General features: G+C 37.9%; 1 protein-coding gene and 1 pseudogene across 1 annotated transcript in view; one reads left to right on the forward strand and one right to left on the reverse strand.

Annotated features, from left to right (window-relative positions):
* Positions 1-16,747, forward strand: part of STK3 (serine/threonine kinase 3) — a 389,481-nt gene that overhangs the window by 61,545 nt on the left and 311,189 nt on the right. Inside the window, exon 4 of the mRNA XM_066265981.1 lies at positions 10,970-11,084. Within this exon, the coding sequence (XP_066122078.1) occupies positions 10,970-11,084 (115 nt within the window). The remainder of the gene's footprint in view (positions 1-10,969; positions 11,085-16,747) is intronic.
* On the reverse strand, positions 1,582-3,189 carry LOC136328566 (transcription factor SPT20 homolog pseudogene; annotated as a pseudogene).

The following is a 16,747-nucleotide window of genomic DNA, read 5'->3' on the forward strand; positions in this document are numbered from 1 at the left end:
ATTTTTTGATGTTAAGGGAAGTCATTTAACAGTCTTTTTTCATATAACTTTTTGCTAATTAAAAAATGTTTATATAACTCTAATTCATTCAACAAACAAACATGTACTGAACATCCCAGTGGACCAGGTACTGTGCCAGGATCTAGGAATATGAAGAGAACTAAGGTACTGTTTTTCTTTTTGAAGGGCTGGCTGATAATGTAGTTTAGAAGACAGATACTTAAAATAAATAGCTATAATAAAGGTCAGTCACTATACTGACTGGTGTGTGGGGTGATGTGACAACAAGGAGACTGGCACCTATCTCAGCCACGGGGAGGAAGTCTGAAATGCTGGGGAAGGGTTAAGTTGGTGGACAGATGGAGGGATGAAAGAGTAAAGAGAGGGAGAGGTAGAGAGATGAAAAACAGCTCACTGATATGTGCTGTTCTGATGAGGTTTAGAATTCCTGGAGTAGAAAGTGTGAGACAGAAATTTGTGTGAACTCAATTTGAATAGTAAATGGTACTGATCATGAAGAGACTTAATACACTCTATTAAGTAACCCAATCTTTATAAGGGATGCAGAGTATGTAAATTAGGAGGTTATTTAGCCTGTAGTTACTTAATCAAAGAGGGAGTTAGTATTCTTCCTTTACAAAAGGTCTAGATAGGGTTGGTATAGCATAAACAATGTAACAACTGTCTTAAGCTTCTTATACTGTGCCTTTTTAAGCATGTGGCCCTTGTTTTCATGCTTATTATCTCATGGTTAGAAGAGGGCTGCTCCAGCTACAGAGTTATGTCTGTATTCCAGGCATGAGGGAGAAGGGAAGAAGCAGGAATGGGTTTTCCCAGAACTCCCCAGCTAATGTCGTATTTATCAGAATTGACAGGTGACTTAGAATCAGTGACTTAGAGGCAGCTAGGCATATTGTCACTGCTAATCAAATCAGGTCCCTATTAGTAAGAGATCTATGGAAAGCTTTCTCTTCCAACACTATATAAATAAGATTCATATAAACTCTGGCTCATGAACTAGCTGAATAATGTTAACAACTTTGCTACTTGGATAATTTTGCTTTCCTTTATTGTGTGTTATTTATTTAGATATTGTTATATATTTTCCATTAAGGTTGTATTAACTGTAAATTCAGGTGGTGATAGAAAAAGAATAAATTCCTTAGTCTTCATCCCCAGATAAAAAAATATAGTTACAAAATTTCTCCTGACCTTTCTATTAATTTGATAACTGGATAAGAATATGGTTTCTACAGGTTGATGAAGAAAAGGAAAGATTGAGCATAGCATGATGCTAGGCCCTTCAGGGGCTTAATGCTTACACATTGCTATGAGGGGGCACCTAAAGGTACATGTTTAATTCCTAGCACATCAAATTTATCCAGACAAACAATTGTACAAAGCACAGTAGTAAAGTGAATATTTGATAGATAATACAGCATCCTTAATAGTAACTGTGTACTTCTGTTTAAATGTAGAATGTAGAGAAAATCTGTTGTGAATGACGTATGTATTTTATCAACTTAAACAAAAACAAAAAACAAAAAAATAAAACCAAAAGCTCTTGAGGTGTTCTCCTTTTTAGCTTTCATGTGTTTGTGAAGAACTGGCAGGTGACAGGGCAGCTGGAGAAAGCATCCTGACTTGAGGTGCACAGATGACTTCTGAGAAAGACTTGGTGGCTTAGAAGCAGGAGGGAGAGTTGGAGATTTAAGAAAGCTGCTGACCTGTTGTGAAGTAAAATAGTTACTTGAGGAACCATTTCTGGAGTTTGAGGGGAGTTTGAGGGGTGGAGGTCAGTATTTTACTCCTTTTCTCTGTACTGTACTGAAGACAAAACCGACACGGTCTCAGGCTGTTCTTGTTTCTTTCCCTGGGGAAAGCTGACTTAAACTATGCTGGCTGAGCCACTGGAGCTGTGCAACAAATGGATTGGACGCTTGGCTTCATTCTGGACCAATTCCTGATACTGCTTGACTAACCCGCTCAGCATCAGTCTTTGATCCAATAAATGAGCCAATTTGAATGATCATCCGTGGTGGATTGTGATGGAGACATCTCGCTGTCACTTTCTTTATCTTCTTTACATGGCTGAATTTTACCATAGTAAAGTGGATGACCAAGTGACTGCAAATGGTCAGCTTTGTATTCTGATTCTGATTACCAGCTTCATATTTAAATACATAATAATCTTTTACATCATGGACTGTCCAGCTGGTTGGTATTGAGTCATCATATTTGATAGACTTTTCCACATTACCATATATTTTCACATCCACTTCAAAAAGTATAGCCAAACTATAGTGACTACATTTTCACATATCTACACAATTTCCTGCTTTAGAAATTTTGAGGTTATAATACTGACTGGTTTTCTTTCTTTTATTTAAGAAGGCAAGTTATTTTAGCCGAGGAGGAGGTGGACAGTGAGACAGATCCTGCTATAGATTCAGAGAGGACTTGGAATACCTTTTGAAACACTGTTTCATGGAGCAGGCGTTCATCTCTTGCTTGTTATGGAGCAGTCTGTTTGCAGTGCGTGTTAATGGCTTAAAAAGGATCAAGACACTAGTTCAGCTGTAGTCAGATTCAGTGGCCTCTCAAGCAAAAGTTTGTTTTCCTGCATCCATTTATAGTCATGACTTGTATTGAATGTTTACCACAGATTAAAGTAGGCATTGTTGGATGTGAGAGAATGGACCTGCTTTGTTAACCTGGAGATTTCATATTACTAGACTGCCTCTCTACTCATGCATTTCTGCTATGACACATCTACAATGAAAAATATTAACCTGAGATTTTTCTAGGATAGAAAAATCAGCCAAAATAGAAGGCAATTCTTCTGCATACAAGTAGTCTAGCAACTCCCTTCTTCCTAAGGTAGTTGAATAGTCTCAGAATCTGATCCACATTTTTTCCCTGAGCATCAAAGAATATCCCTAATTTCTTGGGTACATAGGTTGACCACTAAACATGACAATGTCTCTGGCATAACAAGCTTCTCTAACAAGTTCACATTTCTTCTTAATTTCTGCTTAAACTCAGGCTTCTTTTCACATTCTTTAATATAAATTTTTTAAATACATATTTTCTTTCACTAGATAGGTATTTCCTTTTAGGAGTTCTCTCTCGAATACTTTCAATGACACACTCCATACAATCCAAAGTTTGTTCTAAAGCTTGTTCCATTTTGGTATAAAATAGGGGTCTTAAAAGAACTGTTAACTGCTTTGATGGAGTAGGGTGAAAACCGTATCCTTAATATCAGTTTTACCGTGCTCTCACCCGACCTGGCTCTTTTGTGCTTCCCCTGCCCACGTGCACGTGCACGCCCCTCACCAGCCTGTTGCTATTATTATTTACCGTTATGGTTAAGACTAGTTCAAGGACTGGTGTTGGGCTTTAGATATTTTAATTAAGTGTGGTCTAAGAAAGGCAAGGTCTCAACCATTACCTGTTGTATATCTTTTCCTCTAAGCTTTGTGCATCTTGGAACCTATCAACTCACTCAGCTTTCTGCAACAGCTTCCTATTTGTTTTGTCTTTCATTTTGACTCCTCTAACCCATTTTCTTCCCAGAAGCTAGAATGAGTTTTCTAAAATGCAAGCCTAAAGCCTTCCCCTGTTTAAAACTTAAGCGGCTCCCCATTGCTGGATAGATCCTACCTCCTAGGGGTGGCAACAAAGTCCCCTGTGCTCTGGTCAGTGCTTAATTAAGCTTACAGTCTTCTCTCACCTCATTTTTTTTTTTAAGCAGCTGTTTCCTGCATCTTTGTCACCTGTCTCTTAAATTCTTTGAGTTTGGGATTATGTCTTATATAAGACATATATCTCACAAAATGTAAGACAGTTTCTTACTAAACAGGGGTCCTGCCCCATAGCGATTACTCAAATACTAATGAGTACTTCTGACTCCTGTCTGAGCAGGGAATATCCAGAAGGAACTTTGTATTGTATTCTAAGACCAAACAATTTTTGGAGATTTGTTTATTCATTTTAGAGAGAGAGAGAGAAAGGGGTGGGGAGGAGTGGTCAGCATTAACTTGTAGTTGCTTCCCGTATGTACCTTGACCAGCAAGCCCGGGACTTTGAACCTGCTACCTCGGTGTTCCAGGCTGACACTTTATCCACTGTGCCACCACAGGTCAGGCTGAAACCAAAATTTTCATTGTTGCAGACAGTCCTTTCAAATTCCTGTTCTGTTAATATCTCTATATAGCCTTTTAATAATAAAACTGATAATCATCTTTATTTCTTTTTTGATACTTCTGATGACACTGTTGTATAGATTTTTCTTTCAGAAATGTCTTTACTGTCCTTATCTTTCTCTTCATTCTTTGAGAGAAGGAATCACTTTTCTTAGCACCCATTACAATGCCTAGCACTGTACTTTTTATTGAATGAGTGTGAGTGGATACATACAGTATGTATGAGTAACATGGGGAAGAACATTATAGATTGGGGAAGAACAATAGATTGAACAAATCTGGTTCTTGTTCTTATTATAAACTTTTAATTTCTAAGGGGAAGGAAAATAAAGAATAAAAAGGGAGGAAAGTAAGAATAAAATTCTAGAAATATTGTACCACTTTGTAGCACAGTGCCTTGCACATAGTAGATACTTCCCACATATCTGTTGAATAAAATAAATAGATGGTGAAACAAATATTGATATGAATGGTTCCTGCTTTTTATATTTTGCTCTCAAATTCATACTCTGTTTAGGAAATAGTAAGAGAAGTTAGTTTGTCGAAAGAGTCTAAAAAGGCTTAAAGATAAAGTGATAGATAAACTAGGAAATGACAGAGCAAGCATTACATTTTAGCTGCTAATTACTAGTATTAATGTAAATGAGAAATTGGCATGAAAATGATTTGGAAGATAACAGTACAAACTGAAAAATTCCCACATGTGACAGTAGAATTTTGGTTAGAGAAAATGGGATTTGTATTTCTGAAATTAAAATATTTTAATAAGTCTACTCACGTATTTGGGCACTTGGTAAATTGTCTTGCTTTCTACACTCAAAACAGAGAGAAGAGGGTAGTTTCCCTTGGAAGGGATAGGTAAGACAGGAGAAACAGGATCTGAATAATTTCAGTGGGCTCTTGGCATTGTCTGGTACATGGCCCTAGAGTAATTAGGACAGAGAAATAGTGGCCCTGGCCATGGTTGGGGATAGAGACCCCAGACTGGTTTGTTTGCATATGAGAGGTGTGGCCTTAGGTGCTATCTCTAGGAAATAGCTTACTCTGGGAGGCATTGCCAGCAAGTCCCAGACGTCAGAGTATCACAAATACAGAAGATAAAAAGATATTCTCAATATAATCTCTTGCATGCATAGACTAACATAATCTTGTAAGTGGTCTGTGTTCATATTTGCTTTTCTGCAATCTAGCTTTGATGCAGCAGAGAAATCTTTAAAGTGTGAATTAGGTTATCATATTCCTCTGCTTAAACTTCTTTGATCTTATCTTGCATAAATAATAAAGCCCAATCGCCTTACCTTGGTTTTGTAGTCCTTCATTATTAGTTTCCTGCTTCCATCAGGAACTCTGTTATGTTCTACCTTATTCTTCACCCACCTTATTCTAGGCACAGACAGTTCTTGTTGCCTAAATGCTCTTCATCTGGCTATCTTCTAGTCAGCCTTTGAATCTTAGTTTAAATGTTAGTCCATTGACGAGGTCTAAATTAGGTCCCTTTTGTTAATTTTTCTGTTGGTTGTTCATTTGTTCACTTATTGCTCTTGTTTGTACATATAATAAGGGAGGCACTGAACAAAAATGTAGAGCAAGACAGAGGGGCACCTACTCTCATGGAGCTTCTTTTCTTCTGGGGGAGGCAGATAAAAGTCAATGACAAAGTAAGTACAGATGTTATAAGTGCTTTAAAATAAAAAAGAGTACTGGTATAGAAGGTATCAGAGGATGACCAAAAGTAGGCTACTATATTGTATGCCAGTGGTTCTCAAACTTTTTGAAGTCGGGGCGCATTTAAAATCCTACAAATAATTGTAGGCACACTATATACAAATTTCTGAGAAATATGTTCTAATAATTAAGTCAGATATTAAAGAAAAAAGTATAAAGTCCAAGCATGCTTTTGTGGTAATTAAACAAAATAAATATAAAATTAAATTTATTCTGACATTAAAAAACATTTTTATGTTACATGTTTTGAATTATGCTTTTTAGAATTTGTAAAAAGGAGGGGTTAAAAAATAAAATAATGACAAAAATGTTATCTTTTTTTACAGTGGTACCTTGAGATACGAATTTAATTCGTTCTCTAACCGAGCTCGTAAGTCAGTCAACTCGTATATCAAACTGCTGATACTGGACCCGAGCGCCAATGTGCCAGCTAGTGGCAGCTTCCCAAATCACGACTCGTTTCAGAATTTTGCTCAGATCTCGAACAAAAATATGGACAGAGTTGCAGCTCATATCTTAAAAAATTCATATGTTGGTCTGTTCGTATCTCAAGGTACCACTGTATATAGATACATTCTTAGTAAGATTTAGTAAATTCGGCAGGTCCTGGTGCGAATGTGTTAAGTTTTTTCATTCTTGTGTTTATGAGAAACATGAACCTGATGTGTCCTAGCAATTTCTCCAATGTTTTGTTATATATTTGAAAGGCAAACTCTCATTTCCTCATTAGTACATTGAAGAATTCCTCTCTTTTTACTCTTAATTGTGTTGAGGGTAGAAAATCCTAATTCACATAAATAAGATGTTGAAAATTGTAGTAAAATATTCAAAGCTTTTTTAGATATTGCCACATACTCTTCTTTTATAGAAATCCAAAACACTTCAAGAGATAATTCCTCATGTTTAATCATCAATCCACGATCAGTGGATATAGCTGTCAGTTCTTCTTCTTCTGTTAATGTTAAACCAAAATCACTTGAAGCTTCCACGAATGGGTTTCTAACCCAATTGTTTTGTTTAGTGTTAAGTGATGGAAAATGCTATAAATTAAATTCTGCCTGACAGCCTTCAAGTCCTATTTTATTTACATTTAACTTTTGCTCATTTCCAGAATCGGATTCTTCAATATCACACTTCTTTTTGAGAAATCTGTCCATTTTATTTGGGTGTATTTATCTAAAAATAATATAATGATGTGTTAATAATAAATATAATAATGATGTGTTAACAAAAAGAGCGGTATTTCCATAATGAAATGGTATAATAGAGTAACTATATTTATTTTTATATCTGGGCACATGCCATGAACCAGCACAGCTAGTAATTCCAGGTCATGAGTGGGAACTGTGCGGAATTAAGAAAATACGAGGAATTAAGAAAAATATAGTGTCAGGAGGGCCCTGTCATTGCTTCTGGCAAGAACAAAGTGTGCCCCAAAACTACATCTTGCTTTATTTATGGGGCAAAGTGAGGCCATTAGCAAATCTTAACTTTACACCAAACAAAGGATAGAAGAAACTTGTCTCCAGTCTTTCCAGGGAACATGGGGGGTAGTGTAAACAATCCAGCAGCCTTTTGCAACCTAATCAGGCAAGTGAGGTGGGGGGTTGGGCAGACTGTCAGCTTATAGCCAATTCCCCACACCTGTGTCCCCCCAAAATCTAAACTCCAAAAACCCTTTTGGTTTTTTGGTCCCCAACAGGCACATATTTCTCTGGAATACCATAGGCCCTGTGGCATAGGGCACACCTGGAAATCTTCTAGGGTGCACCAGTGCACCCTGGCACACAGTTTGAGAACCACTGCTGTATTCATATTAATCTTAAGCATTTCTTTCTTTTCCAAAGCTAGTTTGTAATCCATTCACATTCACTGAAGGGAGGATATTTTATTGTTAATGCTCCCCCTTGTCTACTTTGTTTCTTCATATACTCCAAGTCAGGAGCTACCATGGAATATGAGTGTATTTAATTCTTTCATATGAACTAGGAACAATTTTGTTTGCAGAACTGATGAATGCAAAATAAAATCTCAGCCATTTTATCTCATAGCATCTTTCTTTTCTTTCCAAAGTTAATTATATTTGTGGTTTTACTTCTCTAACGTCTGTGCATTTCATGTGGATGAATGCTCTAGGAGAGAATTGTGTCTAGTTCACCATTGCATATCGAACATGTGGTCTTATGTGTGACTTAAGTATAGAGTCAATGAATGAATGCTAAGTAAATGATAGAAACTATATTTGGGTGTGTATCCTTAATGTGGCTCTTTAGTTCTATCTGCTTACTTTTCTAGGTTAAAATTATTGAGGCCATGTTTTACTTCATAGAACTATTGAACTTTGATTCATCTACTCAATTGTATATCAGAATGGGCCACAAATTACTTTTTGAAGAGAATTTTACCTTGCTCCAAAGGCTTTCTCTTGACTCACCCCTAAAGAGAGAAAGAGTTGTCTTTTCAGTTAGCTGCCCATGTTAGAACCACTAATTTTCATAAGAGGTGTCATTTGTACCCTTAAAATTGCTGAGTACTTAGTATATATTGCAAAATAAAATGCATACACACTTTATGTGTACTTTTCAGTGAGTATAATCTTGAACTCACTGTTAATACCTTTCAGAATTTTGAATAAGAAAATGAATATTTAAAGAGTTTTCTGAAGGATACGCAGTTTGTCTTCTGGAGTGAAGTTTAACTGTGGGTCTGTATCAACAGCACCTATAAAGTTTTTAAAAGACCTACTCAATTAGAACCTCTAAAGTCTGAGCTGGGTAGGGTGGTTCTGATGCACAGCCAATTATAAGAGCAATGATCTCTGTAAAGGTTTTCGCACAGGCACTCATACTCCATAGAAATGTATATAAGGAAAGCTTTTTATTGTTTCTCATAGGTTGGGATTCTGGGTCTGTATATTCGTTTCATTTGTTTGTAAACAAGTACTTTACTTAAATGGTTCAGTGAACACTTACGAATTCCTAATATGTACTTTTTATTCCCAACACTTAGCAAAGCTGAGTATGTCTATAAATTTAAGGTGTGAGATGGGGAGTAATTAGAGATGTAGATAGAGAGGTAGACTTTGAAAGGTCTTTTATGTACAATGAGGCAGTGAAGACTTTTTTATTTTGGAGCTTTTTCTTTTTCTTTAATCAGGAGAGCAATGTGATCAGCTTATTTTGCTTTTGATTTAAAGGGAGGCGACCTTCTCAGCTTTGTGGAGATACGCCCACCCACTTTTTAAAGTTCGTTTTGCCTCCATGATTTATCTCCCTCTCTTTCTACAAAGTTTTTTCTAATGGATCCACCATGGTCCTCTTATGCTATCATGTATTTTCTGTCTCTTTAAGTGATCATGGATAGTTTGCTTGAGTTCTGCAAGATGTTTTACACTTAGTGTACGTAATATTCTTATTTTTCCCTTTGTAAGTATTCCTAAAACTACTTGGCTATAAACACAGTTTATTCTGCTCTGAAAGACGTAAAACCTAAGTTTAGATACATTTTAAATTGTTAATAATTTTAATTATCTGAATTGAAAGCAAAATATATATGTATATGTATATATATGTGTGTGTGTGTGTGTGTGTGTGTGTGTGTGTGTGTGTATATATATATATATAAAAGTGTTTTTTCCCTCCAGGATTTTCAAAACCAAAATAAAAGAGAATTAAAAAAAAAAAATTGGCCCTGGCCGGTTGGTTCAGTGGTAGAGCGTCAGCCCTGCATGCAGGAGTCCCGGGTTCAGTTCCCGGCTAGAGCACACAGGAGAAGCGCCCATCTGCTTCTCCACCCTTCCCTCCCTCCTTCCTCTCTGTCTCTCTCTTCCCCTCCTGCAGCCAGGGCTCCATTGGAGCAAAGTTGGCCCGGGCGCTGAGGATGGGCTCTATGGCCTATGGCCTCTGCCTCAGTCACTAGAATGGCTCTGGTTGCAACAGAGCAACGACCCAGATGGTCAGAGCATCGCCCCCTGGTGGGCGTGCCAGGTGGATCCTGGTCGGGTGCATGCGGGAGCCTGTTTTACTGCCTCCCCGTTTCCAACTTCAGAAAAATACAAAAAAAAAAATTGTGGTTTCATTGAAATATTTTTTTAAATTAATTTTTAGGGGTGGGAAGAGAGAGAGAGAGAGAAAGAGAGGGAGGGAGAGAAAGAGAAGCACTGACTTGTTCCACTTGTTCTTCCATTTATTCCTGCTGTCATTAGTTGATTCTTGACTGGGGATAGAACCCACAACCTCAGCACGTGGGGACGACCCTCCAACCAGCTGATCTCCTGCTCAGTGCTGAAATATAAGTATTTTAACATTGAGTGTCAATATTTAACTGAATGAAAATCCTTTAGAAGATTTATATTTAAGATGCTTTTGTTAAGTAAAAATACTGTCATTTGTACCTTATGTTAAATAGCAGTTCTTTACCAAAACAAAGCCTGTTTCTTAGGAATCACTGAAAACATATGGGCCTCCTCTGGTTTGTAATCCTGTTAAATTTTATTCATGAATTAAAACATAATTACAGGCCTTGGTCAATAACTCCGTGGATAGAGTGTCGGCCTTGCATGTGGATGTCCCGAGTTTGATTTCTGGTCAGGCCACATAGGAGAAGTGACCATCTGCTTCTCCCCCGCTCCATCTCCCCTTTCTTTCCCTCTTGCCCTCTTATAGCTAGTGGTCAGTTGGTTTGAGCGTGGTCCCAGGCATGGAGGATAGTTCTGTTGGAGGACATCAGCCTTAGGTGCTAAAAATAGCTCGGTATTTGAGCATGGGTCCCAGATGGGGTTGCTGGATGGATCCCTGTTGGGGCACATGTGGGAGCCTGCCTCACTATCTTCCCTCTTCTCACCTTAAACAAAACAAAACAACCTAATTACACACAGTTGGTGAAGCTTACATATAGACAATTTAATGTATAATTCAAGTTTAGTCATTAAATTTACTTACTGAAACATTATGAAATGTTGAAATACTTTATTTTGGGATTAAGAAGTAATTTTCTTTGGGAATTAACTGTTTAATTGTCTATATGTTTTTCTATAGCCCCTATGTTGTAAAGTACTATGGCAGTTACTTTAAGAATACAGACCTCTGGATTGTTATGGAGTACTGTGGAGCTGGCTCTGTCTCGGATATAATTAGATTACGAAACAAGACAGTAAGTATTTTTTAAATTGCTTTGTTAGTTTCATTTCTAAAGATCCAGGTTTAGAATTTGACTAGCTAGTGTTTTGTTACAAAGAAAATACTAGTGTGAAAAAGAAAAGGTTTTAGAATATAAAGGGATCTAATATGAGGCATGAGAACCAGTCACGTATCTTTTATGGCAAATTTAGGAGTCATGATTCTTTAATTTATTTATTGGGATAATTTTTGGTAAGTCACCAAGAAACTACTATGGTACTCCTCATTTTCATTTTGAATCATTGTGTATATCTTTTATTAATCTGAGTTCAATAAATTATGGCTAGAATGTGAAGTTCATAGTATTTATGGCTTTTTATTTTAGTTTTCTATATTATAATCTATGGCTGTGAAAGAGTTGAAGTTTTATATTTCTGAATTTTTAAAAATAATTGAAAATGATTTTTGTCTTTATTTTTCCCAATATTGTCAGGATGTTTGAAAGTGATAGAGCTAGAATATAACTTGGTGAAAATTTTTGTGAATTCAGATCAGTGAAAGGTGTTATAGTTTTATATGGATATATTTTAACCCTAAGGTAAAAGTTATTTATAAAATTGTTTACTTTTGGCAAGCAATGCATCTAGTTTTCTTGGATAATTTATAAGGACAAGAGTATCCTTTTTATCTGTGAATGACTAAGAATAATCAGTGAAATAATTTTTAATTCTGTAAAATAGTAATCCAGTTATTATATGCCATTATTATATGTTGTCAGACATGTCTCAGTAAAATACATTCAGAAAAATACTTAACTACTTGAGTCAATTTGTGGTTAACCAGAATCATTTTAAAGTTTGATGGGATGTAAGTTGTAAGTTTATCCTACTATTTTTGTTGTTGTTGTTAGAGAAAATAAACAGGATTTTTTTTAAAGGAAATGAAACTGAAGTTTTAAATAATTTCTGTTTTAACAGAATGGATTAAGTGATTTGTGACATTCTAGTTATATATTTGGGAATTTCTGTGGTGCTTAACTAACATTTATGTAAATGAGATGAGGCTTGACTGGCAGAACAGTGTTTTTTTTTTTGGGTTATTTTTTTGGTATTTTTCTGAAGCTGGAAGCGGGGAGAGACAGTCAGACAGACTCCTGTATGCGCCCGACCGGGATCCACCCGGCACGCCCACCAGGGGCGATGCTCTGCCCACCAGGGGGCGATGCTCTGCCCCTCCGGGGCGTCGCTCTGCTGCGACCAGAGCCACTCTAGCGCCTGGGGCAGAGGCCAAAGAGCCATCCCCAGCGCCCGGGCCATCTTTGCTCCAATGGAGCCTCGCTGCGGGAGGGGAAGAGAGAGACAGAGAGGAAGGGGGGGGGTGGAGAAGCAAATGGGCGCTTCTCCTATGTGCCCTGGCCGGGAATCGAACCCGGGTCCCCCGCACGCCAGGCCGATGCTCTACCGCTGAGCCAACTGGCCAGGGCCCAGAACAGTGTTTTAATTGAAAATAATTATACTGCAGTTAGAGATGTGTTTTAAAACCATGTAAGGCCCTGGCTAGTGGCTCAGTGGATAGAGTGTCGGCCTGGTGGATGTATATTCTGGGTTCAATTCCTGGTCAGGGCACACAGGAGAAGGGACCATCTGCTTCTCCCTCCTCTCTCTCCCCCTTTTCTCCCTCTTCCTCTCCCAGAGCCGGTGCTGGATTGGTTCCAGCGTTACTGTGGGTGCTGAGGATAGCTCCGGTTGATTTGAACATTGGCCCCAGATGAGGTTGCTGGGTGGATCCCAGCAGGCATGTGCAGGAATCTGTCTCACTATCTCCCCTCCTCTCACCTAAAAGAAAAAAAAATCCATGTTAGGGATAAACTCAGTGCATTTGGTACTTTAAGTTACCAGTTAGAAATATGAAGTAAAAGTGTGTGGAATAGAAAATCTATTATTTTGATTTTAAATGTTAATGTTACCATTTGAGTAGCTACAAAGTATTTGATCCTAGTACTTCTTGTCAATAATTACAAACTGTGAAGGTATACTATAGTTCTGTGAGGTGAATATTGATGGGATCCTTATCTTTAGAAATCTCTTTAACCAGTTAGGAAAGGAAAGATTTTAGTCCAGATGTATTGTTCTTTAGAAGACTGAATCTACTGAACATGTTGCAGAGTCATACATTAGGAATAATCTAATTGCTATTCTCATAGAACAGTGATCCTTGGGCCTGGGGTGGCATGGGAGAATCTGACTCCCAGACAGGAAGAAGAACCCAGAGCTGCAAGAGATGGATCAGGAGCTGTAGGTATATTATCTCTGGGTGTTGCCTTGATAACAGCACCTGTTAAACCTCAAGATTATTTGTACCCTGTTTTTCCTTCATTTATGTATTATCTGAAAAGAATACCATTGTTTTGAAGGTTAGCAATATATGGATATCTATCACCCCATTTTTTTAAGTGCCTTGACATTGTAAATATTTGATCATTTTATAGTAATGTTCACTGGAGTGATAACTTGATTGTCTGAATTTTAGAGTCATGGCTCTTACTGATTGTCTAGCTTTCAAAAATGTGACCAGTGAAACGGTTGTCTGTGATCTATTAAAACTCACTCTAGTAGTTACTGTTTTGATGGTCACAGAACAATCAATCATTTCTTATGAGTATGGGACCCTTTTTTTTCTTTAGGTTCTATGCTCTTTTGTTTTTGTTATATGCTTTGCTGTTTCTTTTAATTCTATATTCACTTTAAACAGTACAAGACATTCTTATTCTATATTGTCAGTATTTCTATTTACTTATATATGGTATTTATGCTTTTTATTGCTCTTTTAAAAAATTTTAAAAATTGATTTTAGAGAGAGGAAGGAGAGAGACAGATAGACACATCAGTCTGTTGTTCTAATTGTTTTGGCATTTATTGGTTGATTCCTGTATCTGTCCTGACCAGGGATTGAATCAGCAACCGTTGCCTATTGGCACAACACTCCAACTAACTGAGCTACCTGTCCACGGCCTGCATTTAATTGCTATTTATTCTTTTCTACATTTCTCAGTTTGAAAAACAATATCCTTCAGTGTTTTCTGAGGTGTGGGTATGATTGTGATAAGATCTCAGATTTTTTTATGTGAGAAGATTATTTTACTTTATTTTTAAACAATATATTTGCTTGCCAAAGAAATTAGGTTGCGGATGTAAGGGCGATCTGGCTGCGACATCTGTCACCCCATTGATCGCCAGGGTTGATTCGGCTGATCTGGCTGGCTAGGCGGGTGTCTCCTTCCTCCCTCACCGCTCCATGTGCTCCCTCCCGAAGCTGCGCGCTCGGTGGAAGAGGACGACCTTCCCCGCTAGAGGAGAGGACCGTTCTTCGGTCAAGGGTATACGAGTAGCTGCGCTCCCCTGCTAGAACCTCCAAACAAGTCTCAACCTCAAGAAATTAGGTTGCAAGTTTCTTTTAGATTTTTGATTTGCTTTAAGAAGAATGACTTTTGAAAAACTACCTAAGTAACCTACTTTTTGTAGAATCAAGTTTCTCTTTGAAAGGAATCTCATTAGTGATGAAATGTTCTTGATTAATTATCAGTTGCTATCTGTTTTTGATCAAATGTTTCCTGAAAATTAAAGGCACAGGGGAAAACAAATTTGATTAAGTTACATAGTTTTTAAAAAGCATTTAAGTGTGACCTTTTTAGCCTAAAGTACAGTATTGTTAATATCTTACCTTCCATCTGTATAGTTTTATAAGTTGTCACTAACATTATCAACTTTAGATTCCCACTTCACAATAAGAACTGCCTCCTACAGTTGAAAGTTGTATTCATGTTTTAGTGGTTTTGTGTGTAATATTGCCTTATCCTCTCATCCACTCCTGAGTCGTCTGTTCCCTCAGCTCCTCCCACTTGCCACAGTGAATTTGCATCCACAAAAGACTAGTTCAAATACTACCTCCTCTTTGAAACTTTTCCTGTTTTCCCAAGTAGTTTTGTATCTGTTTGGTAATTGGTTGATTAATTAATTAGGTAAATATTTTTGGCATATTCACTCTTACTTAAAGAAAGAGCACAATGAATTTTAGCTGCTATTATTACTGTTATTTTTACTATTAATTATTTTACATATTTTGATGACTAGGTAGACGGAGCATCTTTCCATATGTGTATTGGTTCTCATTTCTTTTTGGTGTCAGTCTTTTGCCTTTTGTTGTTGGTCTTTCTACTCTCCGTTTGCAGGACTGCTTGACAGTCTGTTAATAGTTATATGAGCACTGTACATATTTGAAAAGTTGTAAAACCAATCATCTGATTGTCAGCATAGATATTAAAGAAGGAGCTTCAAAATATAGCTTTCAGAGGTTTTATGCAATGATCTGTACCTTTTCTTTGGGAAGCATCTAGGAAAAGACAAAGGTTTAGAATTAAGTTTGGTGGTTACTTATGCATATTTCAGGGACGGAAACTGAGGCGGAGTAGCAAAGGTTGGGTATTGGTCTGTATATGTGCTGTTACTTAACATGGGGCAGATCACAGAGTTGACTTTTGATCTGGGTAATGAATAGTAATTGTGGTAATTAATGGTAGTGGCCCTAGAGGTGGACTGAAGGTGAAACTCTCCTGTGTTACTGTGGATGATAAAAGTTTCTCTAAGTCTCTTGGTTGCATTATGAGTAAAAATCACTGTTTATATAGTATACACTGACTCTCAGTTTTTAAGTGTTGGGGGATTATATGTAAATGTATGAGTTAAGTTCCTGATATCTGTGATCAGACTCACAAATAGCTCAAGTATTTGTATCATATATATTTAATAACTGACTTTATTATTTTTTATTTATTACTATATTTTTTTATTAAGTGAGAGTAGCCCCCTACTGGGGGATGCTCTGCTCATCTAGGCCTTTGCTCCTTGCTTGGCATCTGAGCTATTTTTAGCACCTGAGGCAGAGGCCACGGAGCCATCTTCAGCGCCTGGGCCAACTTGCTCAAACCAATCGAGTGGTAGCTGCTGGAGGGGAAAAGGGGGTAGGGAAGAAGGGTGGTGAAGCAGATGGTCCCTTCTCCTGTGTGCCCTGACCAGGAATCAAACCCGGGACATCTACACACGGCCGATGCTCTACCACTGAGCCAAATGGCCAGGGCCAAAAACTGACTTTATTTATTTACTTTTTTGACATATTAAACCATTTTTTAAGTTTGATGAAACCTCTGTTTAGGTAACCCTGCTGTGGTATCCTGTACTCAGCATTTAATTAGTCAGCTTTTAGTGTTCAGGGAAAGTTTCAGTTGCCTTTTCCTCCTTTCTAAGTCATTCAAGAGTAGATATTTTTATGTACTGTACCACAAAATCCCACGATATAGCAAAAAATCTGCGACACAAAGTTAGATATATACAATTTAAAAATCCGGCCCTGGCCGGTTGGCTCAGTGGTAGAGTGTTGGCCTGGCGTGCAGAAGTCCCGGGTTCGATTCCCGGCCAGGGCACACAGGAGAGGCGCCCATCTGCTTCTCCGCCCCTCCCCCTCTCCTTCCTCTCTCTCTCTCTCTTCCCCTCCCGCAGCCGAGGCTCCATTGGAGCAAAGATGGCCCAGGCGCTGGGGATGGCTCCTTGGCCTCTGCCCCAGGCGTTAGAGTGGCTCTGGTCACGACATAGCGATGCCCCAGAGGGGCAGAGCGTCGCCCCTGGTGGGCGTGCCGGGTGGATC

This window comes from Saccopteryx bilineata, chromosome 3, assembly GCF_036850765.1.
Source record: "Saccopteryx bilineata isolate mSacBil1 chromosome 3, mSacBil1_pri_phased_curated, whole genome shotgun sequence".
Lineage (NCBI taxonomy): Eukaryota > Metazoa > Chordata > Mammalia > Chiroptera > Emballonuridae > Saccopteryx > Saccopteryx bilineata.